The sequence below is a fragment of the Nicotiana sylvestris genome, chromosome 3 (assembly GCF_000393655.2).
Source record: "Nicotiana sylvestris chromosome 3, ASM39365v2, whole genome shotgun sequence".
NCBI lineage: Eukaryota > Viridiplantae > Streptophyta > Magnoliopsida > Solanales > Solanaceae > Nicotiana > Nicotiana sylvestris.
The window spans coordinates 201,248,891-201,266,362 of record NC_091059.1 but is presented as its reverse complement, the minus strand read 5'-3'; the positions used below and the strand labels follow the sequence as shown (position 1 = coordinate 201,266,362).

The 17,472-nt window shown below is 36.3% G+C and overlaps 2 protein-coding genes across 2 annotated transcripts; one reads left to right on the top strand and one right to left on the bottom strand.

Annotated features, from left to right (window-relative positions):
• Positions 1 to 1,121: 1,121 nt before the first annotated feature.
• LOC104212528 (uncharacterized) lies at positions 1,122 to 6,891 on the top strand. The gene is made up of 7 exons (XM_009761822.2): positions 1,122 to 1,687; positions 1,941 to 2,254; positions 2,832 to 3,506; positions 3,934 to 4,062; positions 4,331 to 4,534; positions 5,249 to 5,449; positions 6,202 to 6,891. The coding sequence occupies exons 1-7, from the start codon at positions 1,423 to 1,425 to the stop codon at positions 6,334 to 6,336; spliced, it is 1,923 nt and encodes a 640-aa protein (XP_009760124.1). The 5' UTR covers positions 1,122 to 1,422; the 3' UTR covers positions 6,337 to 6,891.
• A 776-nt stretch (positions 6,892 to 7,667) lies between these two features.
• Positions 7,668 to 12,183, bottom strand: LOC104212527 (uncharacterized). The gene is made up of 7 exons (XM_009761821.2): positions 11,585 to 12,183; positions 10,455 to 10,590; positions 10,107 to 10,188; positions 9,038 to 9,213; positions 8,504 to 8,641; positions 8,266 to 8,405; positions 7,668 to 8,046 (listed from the first exon to the last, which is right to left on the bottom strand). Exons 1-7 carry the CDS (start codon positions 11,700 to 11,702, stop codon positions 7,769 to 7,771), a joined length of 1,068 nt encoding a protein of 355 aa, XP_009760123.1. The 5' UTR covers positions 11,703 to 12,183; the 3' UTR covers positions 7,668 to 7,768.
• Between the last annotated feature and the right edge of the window lie 5,289 nt (positions 12,184 to 17,472).

The following is a 17,472-nucleotide window of genomic DNA, read 5'->3' as shown; positions in this document are numbered from 1 at the left end:
TTTTCCCAAAATAAAGTTTTTCTTTTTTTGATTTTTTTTTAAAAAAATATGTTTGTCCATCAAATTTTACAAGTTTTTAAAATTTTTTTGAAAATGAGTTTTTCAAAACCAAATTGTAATTTTTTTTTTCAAAACCCAAATTGTTTTTCAAAACTTTTTAAAAAAATTTCCTCACTTACACAATTGTAATATTTTTTCTAGTAAATGCATGTCGAAACATAACTTTAAATTTTAAATATTATTTTTCAATTTAACTCCAAATACTTTTTTTAAAAAAAATTATAATTTATGTTCAAACACCTACTAAATTGCTAGAAAATTCAAAAATTCTGGTCGAAGAAAGAAGAAAGTAAAAAAGGAGAGGATGTGAAGGAAAAAAATATGCACGCACAATCTTTGGGATGCACAAAAGATACGAGTACGAGAGATAATGGCAACGCCAGTATACAGAAAAAAGCTGCCAGGTAGGTAAATGGCCCACTTGTAACGAATTCCAGCTGTGCCAACTTTTTCTTTAATTTTTGTTTTTCCAACCTAGCATTGCCAATGAAAAGATTTTTTAAATTAAGACATTTTTTTTTATCTTCCTTACTTTCATTATCCACAAGCTCCCCCATCATTAAAAACGTATAATAATAACAAAGAAGTCCATATAAGTAAATGTATAATCCTTCAATAATGGAGATGCCACAAACAAAACTAATTTTATATGTGTAGTTTATACTGGTGTGAGATAATAAATACATAGAAAGGTGCACGTCGAACTTATTGAATTGCCGTTATAAAAAAAATAGGAAAATGATACCATATAGACGTTCTCAAAATAAAAGCAATATATATGTGTGTTATACACTAAAAACATATACGAATTTTATATATTTTTGCAGCTACTAAATATAAATAATTTCTATCGCGGACTAAAAGTGATCTTTGCCCAAATAATTCTAACATTCCTTGACATTTGGTTACCATTGTCTAATTAGACTTGTCTAATTTCCCTGTTAATGGTGTAAAAGAAAAGAAAAATTCAAGTAACCGAAAAAAATAAAGCATATCGTTATTTCATTTCCCTTAAATAAAAGGGGTAAAGGGGAAATAAGAAAGAAATAAAACTCGACGAAAGGAAAAAAAAAAAAGAAAGAAAGAAAGTGAGAGAGCACAAAAACTCCGGCGACAACTCCAGTCCGCCTCGGCCTCTGTTTAAATTTCTCTGCTCTTATAGAAAGCAAAGTAAACTGCATTTTCCTTAACTGAAAACCTAGCCGGAAAACGGCTTTATTCGCTGCCGTGAGATGGGCCTTGAGCCGCCGCCTCCTCCGGTTTTATTCTCTATATATATAATTTCATTTCCTCTACAATTTATTATTCACCAAATCGGACCTTAACTTGTTTTGTAATTAGCATCAGTAATTGGAATTACGGATGGCCTTAATGTGGAAGATGCTGGAGAAAGTAAGGAGATGTTTGAGGACTATATATTTCATGGCGGCGATGTTAGCGTCGCTGCTGATGCTATCGGCGCCGGTGATGGTGATACTAGGGGATGTACTGGTACCGAGCGTATTGATTTCAAGCTTCACGTGCGTAAGGTGTTACAGTTTCAAGGAGCATTTGCAACGATATGCCTTCAAAACTTCCTTGACCGATATTCCTCTCGTTTCCATTCTGAGATCTCTTCTCATCACATGTACGTGCTTAGTTACTACTTCCCTTTCAATTTTTGAGCCCGCCTGAGTTAGCTGAGCGCAAGTAGTTGATACTTAATTTCTGAAAGAAACTGATTATATAAAATAAGCAGCATTTGAATAGAAGTGCTGAAACGGATAATAAACAATTGATGAAATATATTTTTTTGCTGTTTTAAGTATTAGTTCCAAATGTCTTGATGTTGTGATTCAAATTGGAATTCGTTCTAACTTGTTATTGTTCTGTGATGATAGGTGTTTATTCTCTGTGTGATGGACCTGGTCTCTCACATGGACCATATCTCGGGACTGTTACATTCTGTTCATTTATATCCATTGTTCTTCTTTCCGTAAAGGCTTGTGTTTTCTCTGTCAATTCATACCTCGAGGCTGAAGCTGAAGCTTCATCTGCTATCTCAAAGCAAAAGCTTCATTTGAAAAAGTCATGGGGGATGCCTGTGTTGTTTCTATCATCTGTAGTGTTTGCTATTGGACATACTGTTGTTGCCTATAGAACAAGCTGTCGAGCTAGGAGGAAGCTCTTATTTCACCGAGTTGACCCCGAAGCTGTAAGTTGTTATGTTTTCCCCCTTCTGGTTTCCTTTATTTCTTGGATACATTTAGTTCATTCACTGGCGGAGCCAGAAATTTATACACGGGGATTACAAAAGACATTAAAATGTCGCACTTCGGATTGAAACTGTCACCAAAATTAATTTTTGAAGCCATCTTTGCCACTAGACTAGAATTTTTTCTTATATTGAGGGATTCAACAGTTCATATATACTAACAAATAAAAAAAACTCACTTTTCTCTATTTGCGCAATATAATTTTTTGATGGAGGGGATTCAATTGAAACCCCTTATTCCTACCTAGCTCCACCCCTGAATTCATTGATGACACGGTGCCAATGGTTCATTTTTATGTTGCATATTTTGACATAAACAAGTTTTTTTTTTTTTTTTTTTATAGATTGACTTCTGACTAAAGTTTATCTAAGTGCAATTCTTGTGATTTATCAATGATAATGTTAAAATGTGAAGGTAATCAGTGCTGTTGGTTTTATTGATTTCTCATTGCTCTTCAGAAGATGCAATTTAGTGGAACCTATAAGTTTGTAACAGTTCTTTTTTCTGAAATAACAGGTGCTTCCTTGTAAAGTTGTCTTCTCTGCATACCATAAGGTTCCACGGTCTCCAACTCCTTCCGCTGGGAAAGCATCAAAATGTAATAGTGAAATGAGGAAACTTGCTGGCTCAGCTCGTGAGGAAGGGGAAATTCCTGCCAAACTGCTTGCTGATGTTGACAGCTTATTCATCTCTTGCTTAGGGGTTACTCTTCATTACAAACTTAGGTTGCCTGGATCACCTTGCCGTTCCTTGTCCTCCACACCCCGTGTTGACAGGCCATTAAATCTTTTATCAAATTCGGATTATTGTATCCGGAGGAGCTACAGTAGTCAGTTTCTTGCGAACTGTCTATCCACACCTTTATTAGATGGTTTTCAAACTCCCTCCATCCTGTCTGAAGAAATGCCTAGTCTCAACCTAGATGAAGTTGGTGATGGAGATGCAGTTCATGGGTCGGGGTCTCCTCTGTCTATACGAGATCTGGAAGATAATGATCAGTTTGGAATTGTTCTGGTGCATGGTTTTGGTGGCGGGGTCTTCTCTTGGAGAAATGTGATGGGAGTACTAGCTCAGCAGGTAGGTTGTGCAGTCACTGCTTTTGACAGGCCAGGATGGGGATTGTCATCTAGGCCTTTCCGAGCAGACTGGGAGGAGAATCAATTGCCTAATCCCTACACGCTTGATGCTCAGGTAACATCTCACTTTTCAATCGTATGTTTCAATGACTATTTAGTTAAATTCAGCACGAAACCAAACAAGAGAGGTGACAGTAATGAATTGAAAATAAACAGCGAGTTACCAATTTAAATGCAGTACCAGAAAATGTGTATGTGTATGCATATGATGTACTAACAGAGTATTCAGGGCTCTGATTTCTAGGATATTATGTATATATGTGTATGCATATGATGTATTGTATACATGTAGGGAGTTTCTTTGACTTTGAAAAGAGATGGCATCTGAAAAGATCCTTTTCAATTAGTCTTGGAGAGTCTAATTGTTGGGCTATATTTGTCCTTCATTCAAACAGATACTCGTAATGATGACAACCGGGGATGTTGTTTTCCTTTTAAATTTATTCGCTTTTATTTTTGACAGTTAAATTTTCACTTTTCAGGTTGACCTGCTTCTGTCTTTTTGCTCAGAGATGGGTTTCACTTCAGTGGTACTTGTTGGCCATGACGATGGTGGATTGCTTGCACTAAAGGCTGCACAAAGGGTGCAGTCATCCACAAATTTTATTAATGTGAGTGATAACGGTGTGTGCTTTAACAAGTATAGTTAGCATAAGTCTTATCGTCTTTGGATGAATTGTAAACCGGGTAAAATTGCAATTCAAATTTGAGAAAAGATGTCAGTAGCCCACTTCTTTTCTTCCAAACATACATTTAGTGTCCTCGTTGAAGGGGATGATGTGGAATCTTGTGTACCCTCAGTTTTAAACCTATGCACTCCAATTTATTGCATAGTTGTTCATGCTTTGACTGTTTAACTATTTTTGCCTTCTATATTAGGTTAAGATCAAGGGGATTGTATTATTGGGTGTTAGCCTGTCAAGAGAAATGGTTCCTGCCTTAGCAAGAATATTATTACGCACTTCGCTCGGAAAAAAGCACTTGGTGCGTCCTCTTTTGCGAACGGAAATTACTCAAGTTGTTAATAGACGAGCATGGTATGACGCAACCAAGTTGACGACTGACATTTTGAGCTTATACAAGGTATGCTTGCTTATGATTGAAATGTTGATTGTGCTAAAGACTTTCTTTGTTTAATTGTCAAGAAACATCTAATTTGCTGTCTACAAATTCAAGCAAATTTTGTTCTGCTTTTCTGTATTCTGGGATGGATGATACCATAGTCCTCCTCAATTTAGACTTTTGAGTGTGCTACTTGTGATAATTAATTTTTGAGTGGAAGTTAGGAAGTAAAAGAAAAAGAGGCAAAATGAAGATAATCACACCTTGTAGAAGCTCCTAAAGCATGAATACATATAATGAACTGGATCATTTAATATGTATCCGGGGATGAAAAATTGTCCAAGAAAAGATTGATGGACTGTAGAAGTACCTGTTTGGAGAGTTTCCAGTACATGTATATTTATGTGGAAGAAAAACTTAATGGGTTCATATCACAGAAAAACTAGTGTTTATGAGGGTTCAACTTTTGCTATGAATGAACTGAAACCATTGTGGAAAAGTTTTAGAAGACTGCCCCCTAAACAGTTCTTGCCACTTCTGGGCATGTAAGATGCCTATAGTTTTTTTCATAAGTTACAAGACGCCTACAATTGGATTAGATATTATGGGCTTTATCAGTTTCCCTGTTTTCTTCTTTTGTGAAATTTTCAGGTCCCTTCTTTCGATATATTTACATTCTTTATATATATATATCAGATTCCAATCTTAAGCCTTTCTGCTTGTGTATATAATCAGGCACCGTTATGTGTGGAAGGTTGGGATGAAGCACTCCATGAGATAGGGAAGCAGTCATATGAGACAGTCCTCTCCCCAGAAAAAGCCACAGCACTGCTGAAAGCAGTTGAAAGCTTGCCAGTTTTGGTGATTGGGGGAGCTGAAGATGCACTTGTACCTTTGAAGTCTGTTCAAGCTATGGCTTCAAAACTTGTGAATTCTGTGAGTTATGGTGTTCTTTATATCTATCTCTGCAGCTGTAGTCTATCGTATGTTATTATCTAACTCTGTGTCATATGGATTGGTTTTCACAATAGAAGCTGAATTACTTGATCTAGATCAGTGCAAGTGATTATGCCCTTAGTTAGTAACTTAGTTGTTTTCTTTACACGGTCCGGAACATATCAAAACCAAACACCACCTAGTATGATTATTCTTGCCTCATGTATGATTTTACTCCCATGGGAACCAATCTGTAATATACCTCTTACAGAGAAATTTTTAGAAGTTCCTGTGTTTGTGACTAAATTGAATGGAACTGATTCAACAAGAAACTGATGAAGAAATGGGACTACCGCTACCATACAATTCTTGAACATTGATCTAGAAAGAGAAAGTTAAACTGAAAAAGTCCATCATGTCCCAAGAATAGTCATCAATGTAGTGATAATCACCAAAGACATTAGAGAATTCAGCTCCCAGCACGAAAGCACATATAGATCACTGCTTAGTATTAATTTTCTTTTCTGGCTGCTAATTGTTGCATGATGTCTTGGATGACACCTTTATTTTGTTGAAAATCCTGTGTTGTTGGGTGTAGACTTGTATGCACATAATGAATGTGTATAGCGAATAAGATACTTATACCTCCCAGGGATGAAATTGAAACGACATTTTGTGAAATTGCTTCAGATAAAAGCATAATTTTTTAAGGTGCTCAGGCTATTAACTTGTAAAATCTATTTAACGTACAGAGACTGGTTGCAATATCGGGATGTGGTCATCTTCCGCATGAGGAATGTCCGAAGGCATTCTTAGCTGCTATGTTACCGTTCATCAATAGAATTTTAGTTGAACAGCTGCAACACCAATCGGGTGCTCTCTGTTAAGTCAAGCGGCATCCTGTATATTTAGATCATTTTGTATTGTTCTTTTTAGAGTTACTTGAAAGGTAGCCCATCTTTAGGTAGTCTTGCTGATAGTTTGGAGCTCTGCTTTAGAGCTTTTAGATTTAGTTTCGCTGATTCTTAAGCTTGTTTTACTAGTTTCTGTTATCCGCCACACAACGAGTGGAGATAACTTTTCTATGTACATCTTTTCAGCAGAAAAATTCTGAGTAGTTTCCCCAAGGTGGATTACTTTCCATCTCTTTCTCCTCATGTGTGTTCTTTTTCCTGAGAAACGATGATTGACTGGAAGATCAATTGGTATTTTCAGATCATTAGACGTGTCAAGAAGTATTACATGTACTTGGTCACTTATGATGATACCTTTTGTGTGTGTCAAGTTTTTCTGGGAGGATAATTTTCCTTAATTCCATTCACAAGGAAGGTATTGTAGTCTCTCAGCGTACGGAAAATAGGGTCCACTGTTCTAGAGTATTCCATTGTTGACCCTAGGGATATATGGATGAAAATTTTATTGAGCGTTAGATTTTCTTTTTATCTGGCAGGAAGACTGTTCTGTGATATGCATTCCAGCATTTTGATTTCGTCTACAGTTGACATATGCTGCATTGCAGATATTTAGCATTGTATTAAGACATTTAAAAGATAAAAGAGTCATTTTTTAATGTTTGACCGTGTTAAAACTTAAAAGTTTATCCTCATTCCCCTAAACCGGGTTAATTAAATCAACACAGAAGATCCCTCAACTTATAGTACAATTAGAGGAAAATGATCAAACTTAGTTTTCTAACCACAAAATCGTTCAACTTTCACTTAATTTTCTACATTATCATTTTTGCCCAAATCAATTACCCTGACCAAACCCAACTGACATTAGCGAAAAACACCCCACTTAAAAGCTCCCAAACCTAGGTTAAAAAACTACAGGTTCCCAACCTCTCTTCCCCAAACAAACAGATGAGGGCGGCCAGTAATTACACTATTTAGCAGAGAAGGTTTCTTTACCAAAGATAATTGAATCTCAAATCCAAGCAATGCACGAAGACAAATCATTACCGTATCAAATCTGCTGTTCACTGAAACAAACAGGCACAACGCTGCATTTTTAAAGCTTGTAATGTCTTCGAGTTATAGCCTTATCCCAATATTACTTTTTCTTATTAAGGCTCTAAAAGCAATTTCAAGTCCAAGGACGACATGAAACTTGGAAGAGAACTACGTAAATATGCCCACCCTCAGTTCTGCAGAGAGAACCACACCAAAGATTTTAAACGATGATAGGTGACCACAGCCAAGCAAACAATACGTAGCACTTTTTAAAAGCTTAATTTTATTTCATAAGCAAAAACCTCAGAAGTCAAGCCAGTCATAGCTTTCCAAGAGGCAAAACCATACAAAACCCTTAAATTCCTAATTAGGCATCAGCAACCTGCTCCACCGCACCATCGATCTGTGTCTCTTCAGTCTTCTTTGCTTCTGAAACATCCAACTCCTCAATCTTTTGGGTCACCTCACCCATGTCATCCTTGGCATTTAAAATAGACCCGTTTGCTGTGGAGTTGTCCTCATTCTGACCAAGTGGCCCAAGCTGCCATATTCTGATAGTCCCATCTTCAGATCCTGAGGCATAGGATTCACCTCCTGGAGAGAACCGCAAACAGTGCACAGGACCATGGTGTCCCTTGTTGCATCCTATGTTGTAGAAAGAGGGAATATACAATATGGTTAAAGCTTGAACCAACTACTTATAAGAAAAAGAAGCATAAACCCCTAGTTAAGTTAAGAGCAAGCAAATTCTGGAAAAATAACTGGTAAAAGGGAACACATAAACAAAGACATTGATCAGAGCATATATAAACAGGACTACAAAGCAACTAAATTTCTAAACATTTACGAACCCACAGCACCTACCAATTTCCTCTCCAGTGTGAAAATCAAAGACATGAACCCACATATCTTCTCCTCCAGCAATGAACCTATTACCGAATTTTGGTTCCAATGAAGCAGATTCAACTTTGCAGGATAGGTCATAGCTCTTCACCAATCCAAAGCTGTTTTAGAACAAAAGATTAAAAAGCAATGTAAACCATGGAAAAAATCTGTATTCACAGTTTTTTTGTGCCAGTAAAGAATGAAAGATTATACTTACTGGTTAGCATCCCAAAACTTGACAGAGGAACCATCAGCTGTTGTTATGTATCGACCATCCTGACTTACTTCAGCACTCGTTACAGGAAACTTGGTTTCAAGGGTTTGAACAACTTTGCCACTCCTCACATCCCATAACCTAGGTTACAAGAATTCGATCAAAATTAAGATAGTGAACAGAGTGATGCAGGAAAGTGGCGAAAGAAATTAGCATTCCCTTGCAGCCCAGGGACTCATACACAGGGAAAGAGAAAGTTCATGACAGAAATATGAACCATATGTGGCCTTTATAGCTATCTGGTAATTTTGCAACAAGCCAAGATTCAAATCCAAGTGACCTACAGGTTAACAAAATGGCATCCAATCTATCAAGCATCTGAGCTTTGATCAATGCAACGCTAGATTAAAAAAGGGATGAAGAGTTACTCGATAACTTTAAGTGACCGTTAACACTGGCCACGTGAATAATACAACCAGAAAAAGAATGAAATGAACAAAACAGTACAACCAGAGTCATCAAACTCTGAAGGTCTACCTCAATCCACCTGCATCACCAGAGGAACTCAATAAAGTTTGATCACTGTGTAACCAAGCAACTGTCCTAACTGAACCAGGAGAGCTGTCAATTTCCCTTGGAGGTGCATCAATTCGGTTTAGATCATATATCCGAAGAATTTTTTCAAAACCACCAGTGAGTAGCAGATGTGTATCCTACAAAGTCATCACACAATAGTAGTTCGTGTAAACTATCAAAACACAAGAGATTGAATACAGAAGATTACTCAGAACCTTAAACAATGTATATTCTTTTAACACAGAAAAAATCTTTGTCATCCAATTGAAGCAGCGTCTAATGACTCAGCAGTAATTGAACTTGGCATTCACTGCTTTTTATTTTTCATAGGCTATAGTAAGGAGGTTTTCTATCAGAACCCAAGGATGTGGCCTAGCGATCAATGAGGGATGAAATCCATTGGAGACCAAGATTTATATCCTGGCAGAGGCTAAAGACGATAATCTGTCCATACATTGGTTGAAAGAGTTACTAGTGGGAGGTGAAAAATACCCGGTTTAATAGTCGAGGTGCACGCAAGTTAGCACAAACACTAATCTTAAAAATGAGATGTTCTATCAAACCCCTAAGTTGATTTAGTACGGGTAATTTCAGGGACTTCTCTATTTTCATTGAAACAATCAACAATTATTTTGGGGTCAATTGCGAGTATACGAGCATTGACAAACTTTAAACACAAATGAAAAAACTTGAGAAGGATAGGACTACAACTGGAACACGGGATTTCATGTAATCCTTCAACTAAAATTGGATTTCATATAATGGTATCTGTTACATTCACAGTATTTTGTTAAAATCCATATCGTAATACAAGAGATGGCCACAGGCTTTCATAGCACAATCCTTTGAAACGACTTAGATCTGCAATCCCATAGTGCCAGCGAGTTCCTCCCAAACACAGACGTTCTAAACTAACAAAATAAGCAGAGTTTACGTTGTCACAATTTGGTTACTATGACTTAACTGAAGTTCTAAATCTCTAACCTGAAGGAACTATTATACAATAAAGGAGAAATGGTTGTAATGGTACCTCTGAAAAGGCACATGCTCGAACTATGTGCTTGTGATCAAATGAATGTAAAACATCTCCAGTCAGTGCATCCCACAATTTCCTGAAAACAACCAACACAAAACACAATATAGAAAGCAAAAAGATAATATATATAGCAAGGGAAAATTCTAAAAAAGGATGACCAAGATTCTGCTGTGTCTGATATTAGATTAGCTATTTAACCTGTTTTAACTAATGACATGCTAGGTGCTACAATAGCACTTCTATTGTTCAACATCACTTCTCTAATGACAGATGTCAGCATATAAATATGGTCGCTTAAATGGTTATTTCCAAAGTATGAAATGACGCCACTAGATAACATACGCGCTGAAATCGGCAGATGCAGATGCAGCACGGAGAGCATGTTTATCCAGACAACAACTCCACACGGCTCCTTTATGCCCTTCAAATGTTCCAATCCAATCTCCAGTTTCTCCATTTCTCAACATTGGTGTAGAATCTACATGAACGGAATATTTCAGAAGGTAAAACAAATAATAACGGCACGAATAATTATTGCAGTGAATGAACATACATTAGAAGAAAAAGAGCAACAGGAAAAAATCTTTTTCGGTTAGACTGTAACACTAAAGAATATCTTAGTTGATATTTTTTTGTGCTTTTGGTTGCGCTCCTGAGACTGTTCGAGAAAAATCTGAGGTTATTGAGAAATCAGATGTGGGTTCACCTACCAATCTGCTCACAAATAAGGTGAAAAAGTAGGCATACATAAAATGGCCTGCCTGATCACTGACAAATACTAGAAATAAAATCTAAAGGCTATTGACAACACGTAATACCATGCGCTGCAGAATACCCATCATTCTATTCACCAACAATTCGAAGATTTGGTGAAAACACTAGGCATACAAAGTACTTAGATGATAATGTATGCCATGCCCGCACCTACATTAGAACCATCACACGGAGTAATATTTTGATAGAATTGATTGCCAATAAAAGCATTAAGGTTTACATTACGAGAGTTTGATAACATCTACAAGTAAATCAAGTTTGCATTTCAAAGCAACCACTTAGACTTGATAAGAGACAGACATTTTCAAAGTTTTTCCCTCTGAATTCTATGACAATAGAAATTCCTTTAGATTGAATAATAATCTCTTTTGGGCTTTTCTTAGATTCCTGCTTCTTGGTAATTCTCCTAAACTCTAAGCAAACACATGAATTAGAGTTAAACAAAAACACCTAAATTTGATACTACTCTATTTGCCCCCCCCCCCAAAAAAAACACACACACACACAGAGAAAACGCAACGAACATACTATACAATATAATAGTATATGTAACCACACTTCAAAATCAAACGGCTCATTCATGACTGTCCGGAAAATGTTTGATCAAGACAATGTAACGCACTTATGTCAAATTCACTCAATGCTTCAATATGTTATCACAACTACCAAGAGGCATAAAAAAAGATCAAAAGAATTACCCTTGCTGGCACTGATGAGGAAAAATCCATCAGGAGTGATTGGGCTGTAGAACAGATCAACGACAGGCCGAGAATGCCCATGGCATACAAGCGGTGCCACTGCCTTCTTTTTATCCATATTAAATCAAATAAAAGCCCTAACAATATTATAATATCAAGGAGAAACCCAACCCAGCGCCGAATATGATAAAAATGAAATTGATCAAAAAGTCCCCAAATTAAACAAACCGACAATTGACCGATTACAAAAAAAATACGCACAATTGCCTTGACCGATTTGTGACATTAAAAGGATCAAACAATGATAAAACAAAAAATCAAAAGATCTACAAATCACAAATAGAGAAATATATGTATGTATAGATGTATAATAGGTGGGGAACTGGCGCGATGAATAAAGGTGGGAAACCCTAATTTTTGAGATTTGATGTTTCTAGGATGGATCCACACCTTTTTCTAACCCTATCAACTCATATAAAAAGAAGGTCCTAAGGATAGATCAGAACTCGGAATTATTGGGCAAAATTAGAAAGAAAATATAAAAGAAAAAAATACAAGAAAAATAAAAATAATACTGAACTATAGGGCTTGGCTGGCGCAGAGAAGACAATGCGGCAACAGGATCTAATATAGCCCTCTTGCCCCTCTTCACACCCACCCCCCTCCCTCTTCCTTTCTTTTCTTTATTTTTTTCTCACCTTTTTTTTTATTATTCTTATTATTATGTTTATATCAACTAAATAAATATATAATACGTTATATTTATTTGTGTATACTATTATCATTAAATCTTAGGTAGTTAATTAATATTAATTCGCACCTCCATCGATTAGTCAATTCGAGTAAAACGATGTGAATTGCTTTGAACACCAGATACATTTAGTTTGTATCTTACTATTTTGAATGATATGTGATATCATTCTAAACTTATATTTGCTGGGAAAGACCGATCAACTTGGATATATGACGTTAATGCTCTCTTCTCTTAAATATGTGTCAAAAGATTAAAATACCTCAATATCAACTTTTTTAAAGCTAAAATTGGAACTTATTTCAAGTTCGTCTTTTTTTTTTATGAAGAAAATAATTTTGTTGATGATTTTTTTACTACAATTATGTTCGTTCTCTCGATTTTTCTTTCTGGATTAGTCTCCTTAATTTGAGGACTGGAGCATGGTGTTTAAATGTAGGTTGATGTAGACCTCCATAGGATAAATTTGGTCTCCATAAAAGTCAGTCAGTTCTTCCGATCAATCACGAAGAATGGCTTCTCTGTTGAGTGTATAAACAAAGTCCCACATGAAAAGTAAAAAAGAAAAATAAGTTACTTATACGGAGTTGGATACTCTTAATGGTGTGAGGCCTTTTGAAAAAAATCGTGCAGGCTTGGCCCAAAACAGACAATATCACACCATGTTAAGAGTATCTTTGGATCGTTTTAGCCCAACAACTAGTATCAGAGCCAATAGTTTTGTAAGACGAGTATGGAGATGGCGAAATGATGGCATAGGACCTGGCTTAGTGCCTTTGCCGGTATATGGGTTGGTTCACTACCTTTACTCATAGCTTTGAAGACGCATACACGACCTTCAAATACTCAAAATCATGTGGGTGACACACAATTCATCTTCAAATTAGCCCATAAATGGTGGTGGGTCATGTGGAACTTAGTTCAAGGGGGAGAATGATGAGTGTGCGTGAACAAAGTCCCACAAGGAAAGTAGAAAAGAAAAATAAGTTACTTATAAAGAGTTGGATACTCTTAATGGTGTGAGGTCTTTTGGAAAAAACTGTGCGAGCTTGGTCCAAAGCGGACAATATCACACCATGTTAAGAGTATTTTTGGGTCGTTTTAGCCCAACATTCTCTTGATCACTCCGTCTTATTTCACCAATCAAGGCCCAAAATAGCATATTTCACGATCAAAGGATATTGTGAATTTTCTTGAAATATTTGATTGTCAAGAAGCGTTTGCCTGCATTTCCAATTTATCTTGACAAAGAATATCTCTTAATCACTTCGGCTTCAAGAAAGACATTATTTGATGTTTTAATCTCTTTATTAGTATATCAAGAGTTTATGAGATTTTCGAAATATTTTAAATTCACCTCAAAATGAACAACCGTTACCTTCTCTAGACAATCACGAGGTAATAGAAGTCTTGTATAATAGATGAGACGTTCTCCCAATGTACACTTCTATGCGCAGGACTATTTGTCTTTTACATCCCAATTCTCACGAATGCTTCACGTATACTATACAATTTATTCTTTAGTTTGCCAATTATGTAACCTTACAACAGTTTCTTTTTTTTTTTTAAAAATTGTAATAATTATTTGATTATATCTTATTTTATATGTTTAAAAATTAAGAATATAATTGCTTAGTTATATGTGACTAAATTCTTTGTATTTGTATTCTCTGTTATTTGAAAAGATCGCATAGGATTACATGTTCCAACCAACTAATTGTAAGAGTCAAAATTAGATCTCGTTTAGCCAATGTAGATGGGCGGGATAAGGTCGAGGTTGAGATCAAGTATGGCTCAGTGGCGAGGAGTCGCCCAAAAGGAGAGACCGATGCCGAGGTCGAGTAGAGAGCAAACGGATGCAACAGTTATAACGTTCCTAGTATTGCGAACGGGAATATTCAATATTCCCCATTTTGTACTTTTTAGAGTTTTCTAGAGATATCCCTTATAAATAGAAAGAGAAAGGAAACAAAAACGGATTCGAAACTTCTGTAAAAGAATATCTGGTAAAAGAATTGACTATTAAGAATATAAAAAAAGCTTGTCTTGTCTCTTTTGCTTGATTCCATCATGCAACATTCTTCTTTAGTTCACAAGATCCGAGGGCATATTGTTCACTACTATTGCATGATGTCGCATATTGTCTCTGAAGAAGGAATCATCCACCCCATCCAACATTTGGGTGATTTATTGCTTCTTATTATATTAAATGCCATTTACCATATTTATTGCATGCATGCATTCTCATATTTATATCTAATCATTGAGCATTAACTCGACATTTTATTGGTTAGGACACGGTTCACTCCGTCTAAGTTGTTAAAATTCGGATCTAGGATTTATTACTTTTAACTTGGATTCACCCTTTATCCATTTATTAAATTGGTTTAACTAAAAAGGGCTCAACATTTTTTTTGGTAAAATAATTTGGCGCCGTCTGTGAGGAGACCCTAGTTAACAAGTTTAGTTTCTTCTAGATCTAAAAACGCAACAACAAAGTCTTTCCCTTCCTTGTTTGTACAAGCTAACCGTGGCAGAAAAAAGAGAGGAAAGACTGAAAGCAGTGATGGGTGTCACTACTAACCTCCTAAACACCATCAACGAGGTTAGCAGGGAGGACGTGGAAGATGTGACATCGAGCGCCTCACCAAGACAAAGTGACTCACCCCTTCTCATGGTAGTGTAACCACTTCGCGTGAGAAGGGTGTCACGCCCCGAACCTGGGCCTGGACGTAACACGACACTCGGTGCCTAACTACATGTGACCGAGCGAACCAACTGGCTGGCTGATCAACATGTGATATCATAATATACTAAATGCGGAATATAAACTAACACATGCTGATATACTGAAAGTTTGGATGATATAAATCAAAGTGCGGAAATACTAAAACAAGTCTGAAATATATATGTAGCTAACATTGCTTAACATGAAAGACCTGAGACTCTGTCTAACTGTTACTCTAGTCTATGAAGCCTCTAATGAAGTACTGAAAACACTAATTATCTAAAAATACTGAAGATTGTAAGGTAATGATAATGCCCCGAAAGAACTGGGGATCACCAAATAGCTGGTACGAGAATCCTAGCGCTCTGAATCATCAACCTGTAAATCATTACCTGCATCGTGAGATGCAGGCCTCGAGCAAAAGTGACGTCGGCACATTTGAATTGCACTGATATGTAATACAACTGAAAGAAAGAATTAAAAATGCTAAAACTGAAACTAAGTTGATAAATGATAATTGATAACTGAAATGATAACTATTGAAACTGAAACTGAAATGATAACTGATAACGGATAACTGAACTGATAACTGATAACTGAACTGATAACTAGTAACTGAACAGATAACTGATAACTGAAATGATAAAGGAAGTAAGGATATGAATAATCCCTCTTCTGAATGATGAACAACCTGTTTATTTGAATAAGCTATGGCCTCGTGCCAAATATATATGTGCACAAGCTACGACCTCAGGCCCAAGTATACGTATACATAACTACGTCCTCGGGCCCAAAATGCATAAAGCATAAACTATGGCCTTAGGCCCAAGTATGCATAAAGCATATAAACTACAGCCTCAGGCGCAAATACAAGTGTTCAACATTCAGGAACTGAGAATCAAACTGCAATACATGATACTGGAATACTGGATCACACAGAGTTACATAATATTGGAATACTGAATAAGACTAGACTGAGACATATATTCTTGAACTGATTATGAACACTAAAACTTCAACTGTTTATGGCATACTGATTAATCTATATTAAGACTCGGGGGCATCAAACCCAAGTCTATATTGAATACGCATTGTGTCACACCTCCTTTTTCTACCCCGGAAAGGATATAAGGGAGTTTTTTTCCAATTTAAGTGACAATCGAAACAAGATTATTTATTTATTGTTTAGAGTCACCACTTGGGATAATTTATGGTGTCCCAAGTCACCGGTTCAAATCCTAAATCGAGGAAAGATTGACTCTGTTTTACAGTCCGCGAACACAAAAATTCGGGTAAAGAATTCTGTTAACCCGAGAGAAGGTATTAGGCATTCTCGGGTTTCGTGGTTTTAGCACGGTTGCTCAACTATTATTATTGGCCTATTTATCTGATTTTAAAATATTTTTGGAACCTATGTGCATTTTATTCCTTCTAAACCGCTTTTAATGCTCCAATTATTATACAACTAATTATTTTAATTACACATTGCGAATCGTGTCACGGGAATCGTACCCACAATCTACAAAGTGTTTATTTTATTAACAAGATTAAATTATGGCCGGGTCACATCAATGTACCCCCGGATTTAGAAATTAGGCATCACAACTACGTCACGGGAACCGTACCTGTAGCTGTGATAATTTATTTACATAAACGCGCCTAAAGCAAACTACGAGAGTTCAAGGCATTTTCTATACTAGTTAAAATAATTAATAGGAGGGCCATAGATTATGAATTTTGTTTGTGTATGGTGCACCTCAACTTATTTAAAAAAAAAGATTTGTACTCAACTAAAGCGAACTACGGATGTTCATATTTAAAACTAATTTGAAATTAGGTATCACGACTACGCCACGGGAACCGTACCCGTAGTTGTGATGATTTAATTACGTGCCTAAAGGTTCGCGGCCTAACATGCTCTTATGACTAATTAACAGAATACAGTGATACACTCCAATTTTCTTTCATTTAATGCCAAGCTTGTGGCCCAATAAACTCAAATTCCCACTCATTTAATGACAAAGCTCGTGGCCAAATGTTATTAAAAGTTCTACTAAATCAATGCATCCCATTCAACTGAGGTAAAACATTCAATCATAATAGATCAACCAAAGTGATTAAAGAAATTAAAACCTCGGTTAATTTACGTTCTTGCTGACTCACTGTATTAATTCAAACGACTTTCCTCAAATACAATTTAGCATGTACGCTCGTTAACCACAGATCTAATTTAACCAAACTGCACACCAAGATAAGATTTCAAGGTACAGAAGATAACCATCTTTATCAATTCATTCACAGGAATATTACAAGAAACATTGAAGAAGAAAGTTAGAAACGGACCTCTACTGCGGCAAATTTTCACCGTGTACAATGAAAGAAGATTTCCAAACAGGTGAGATGAGCTAC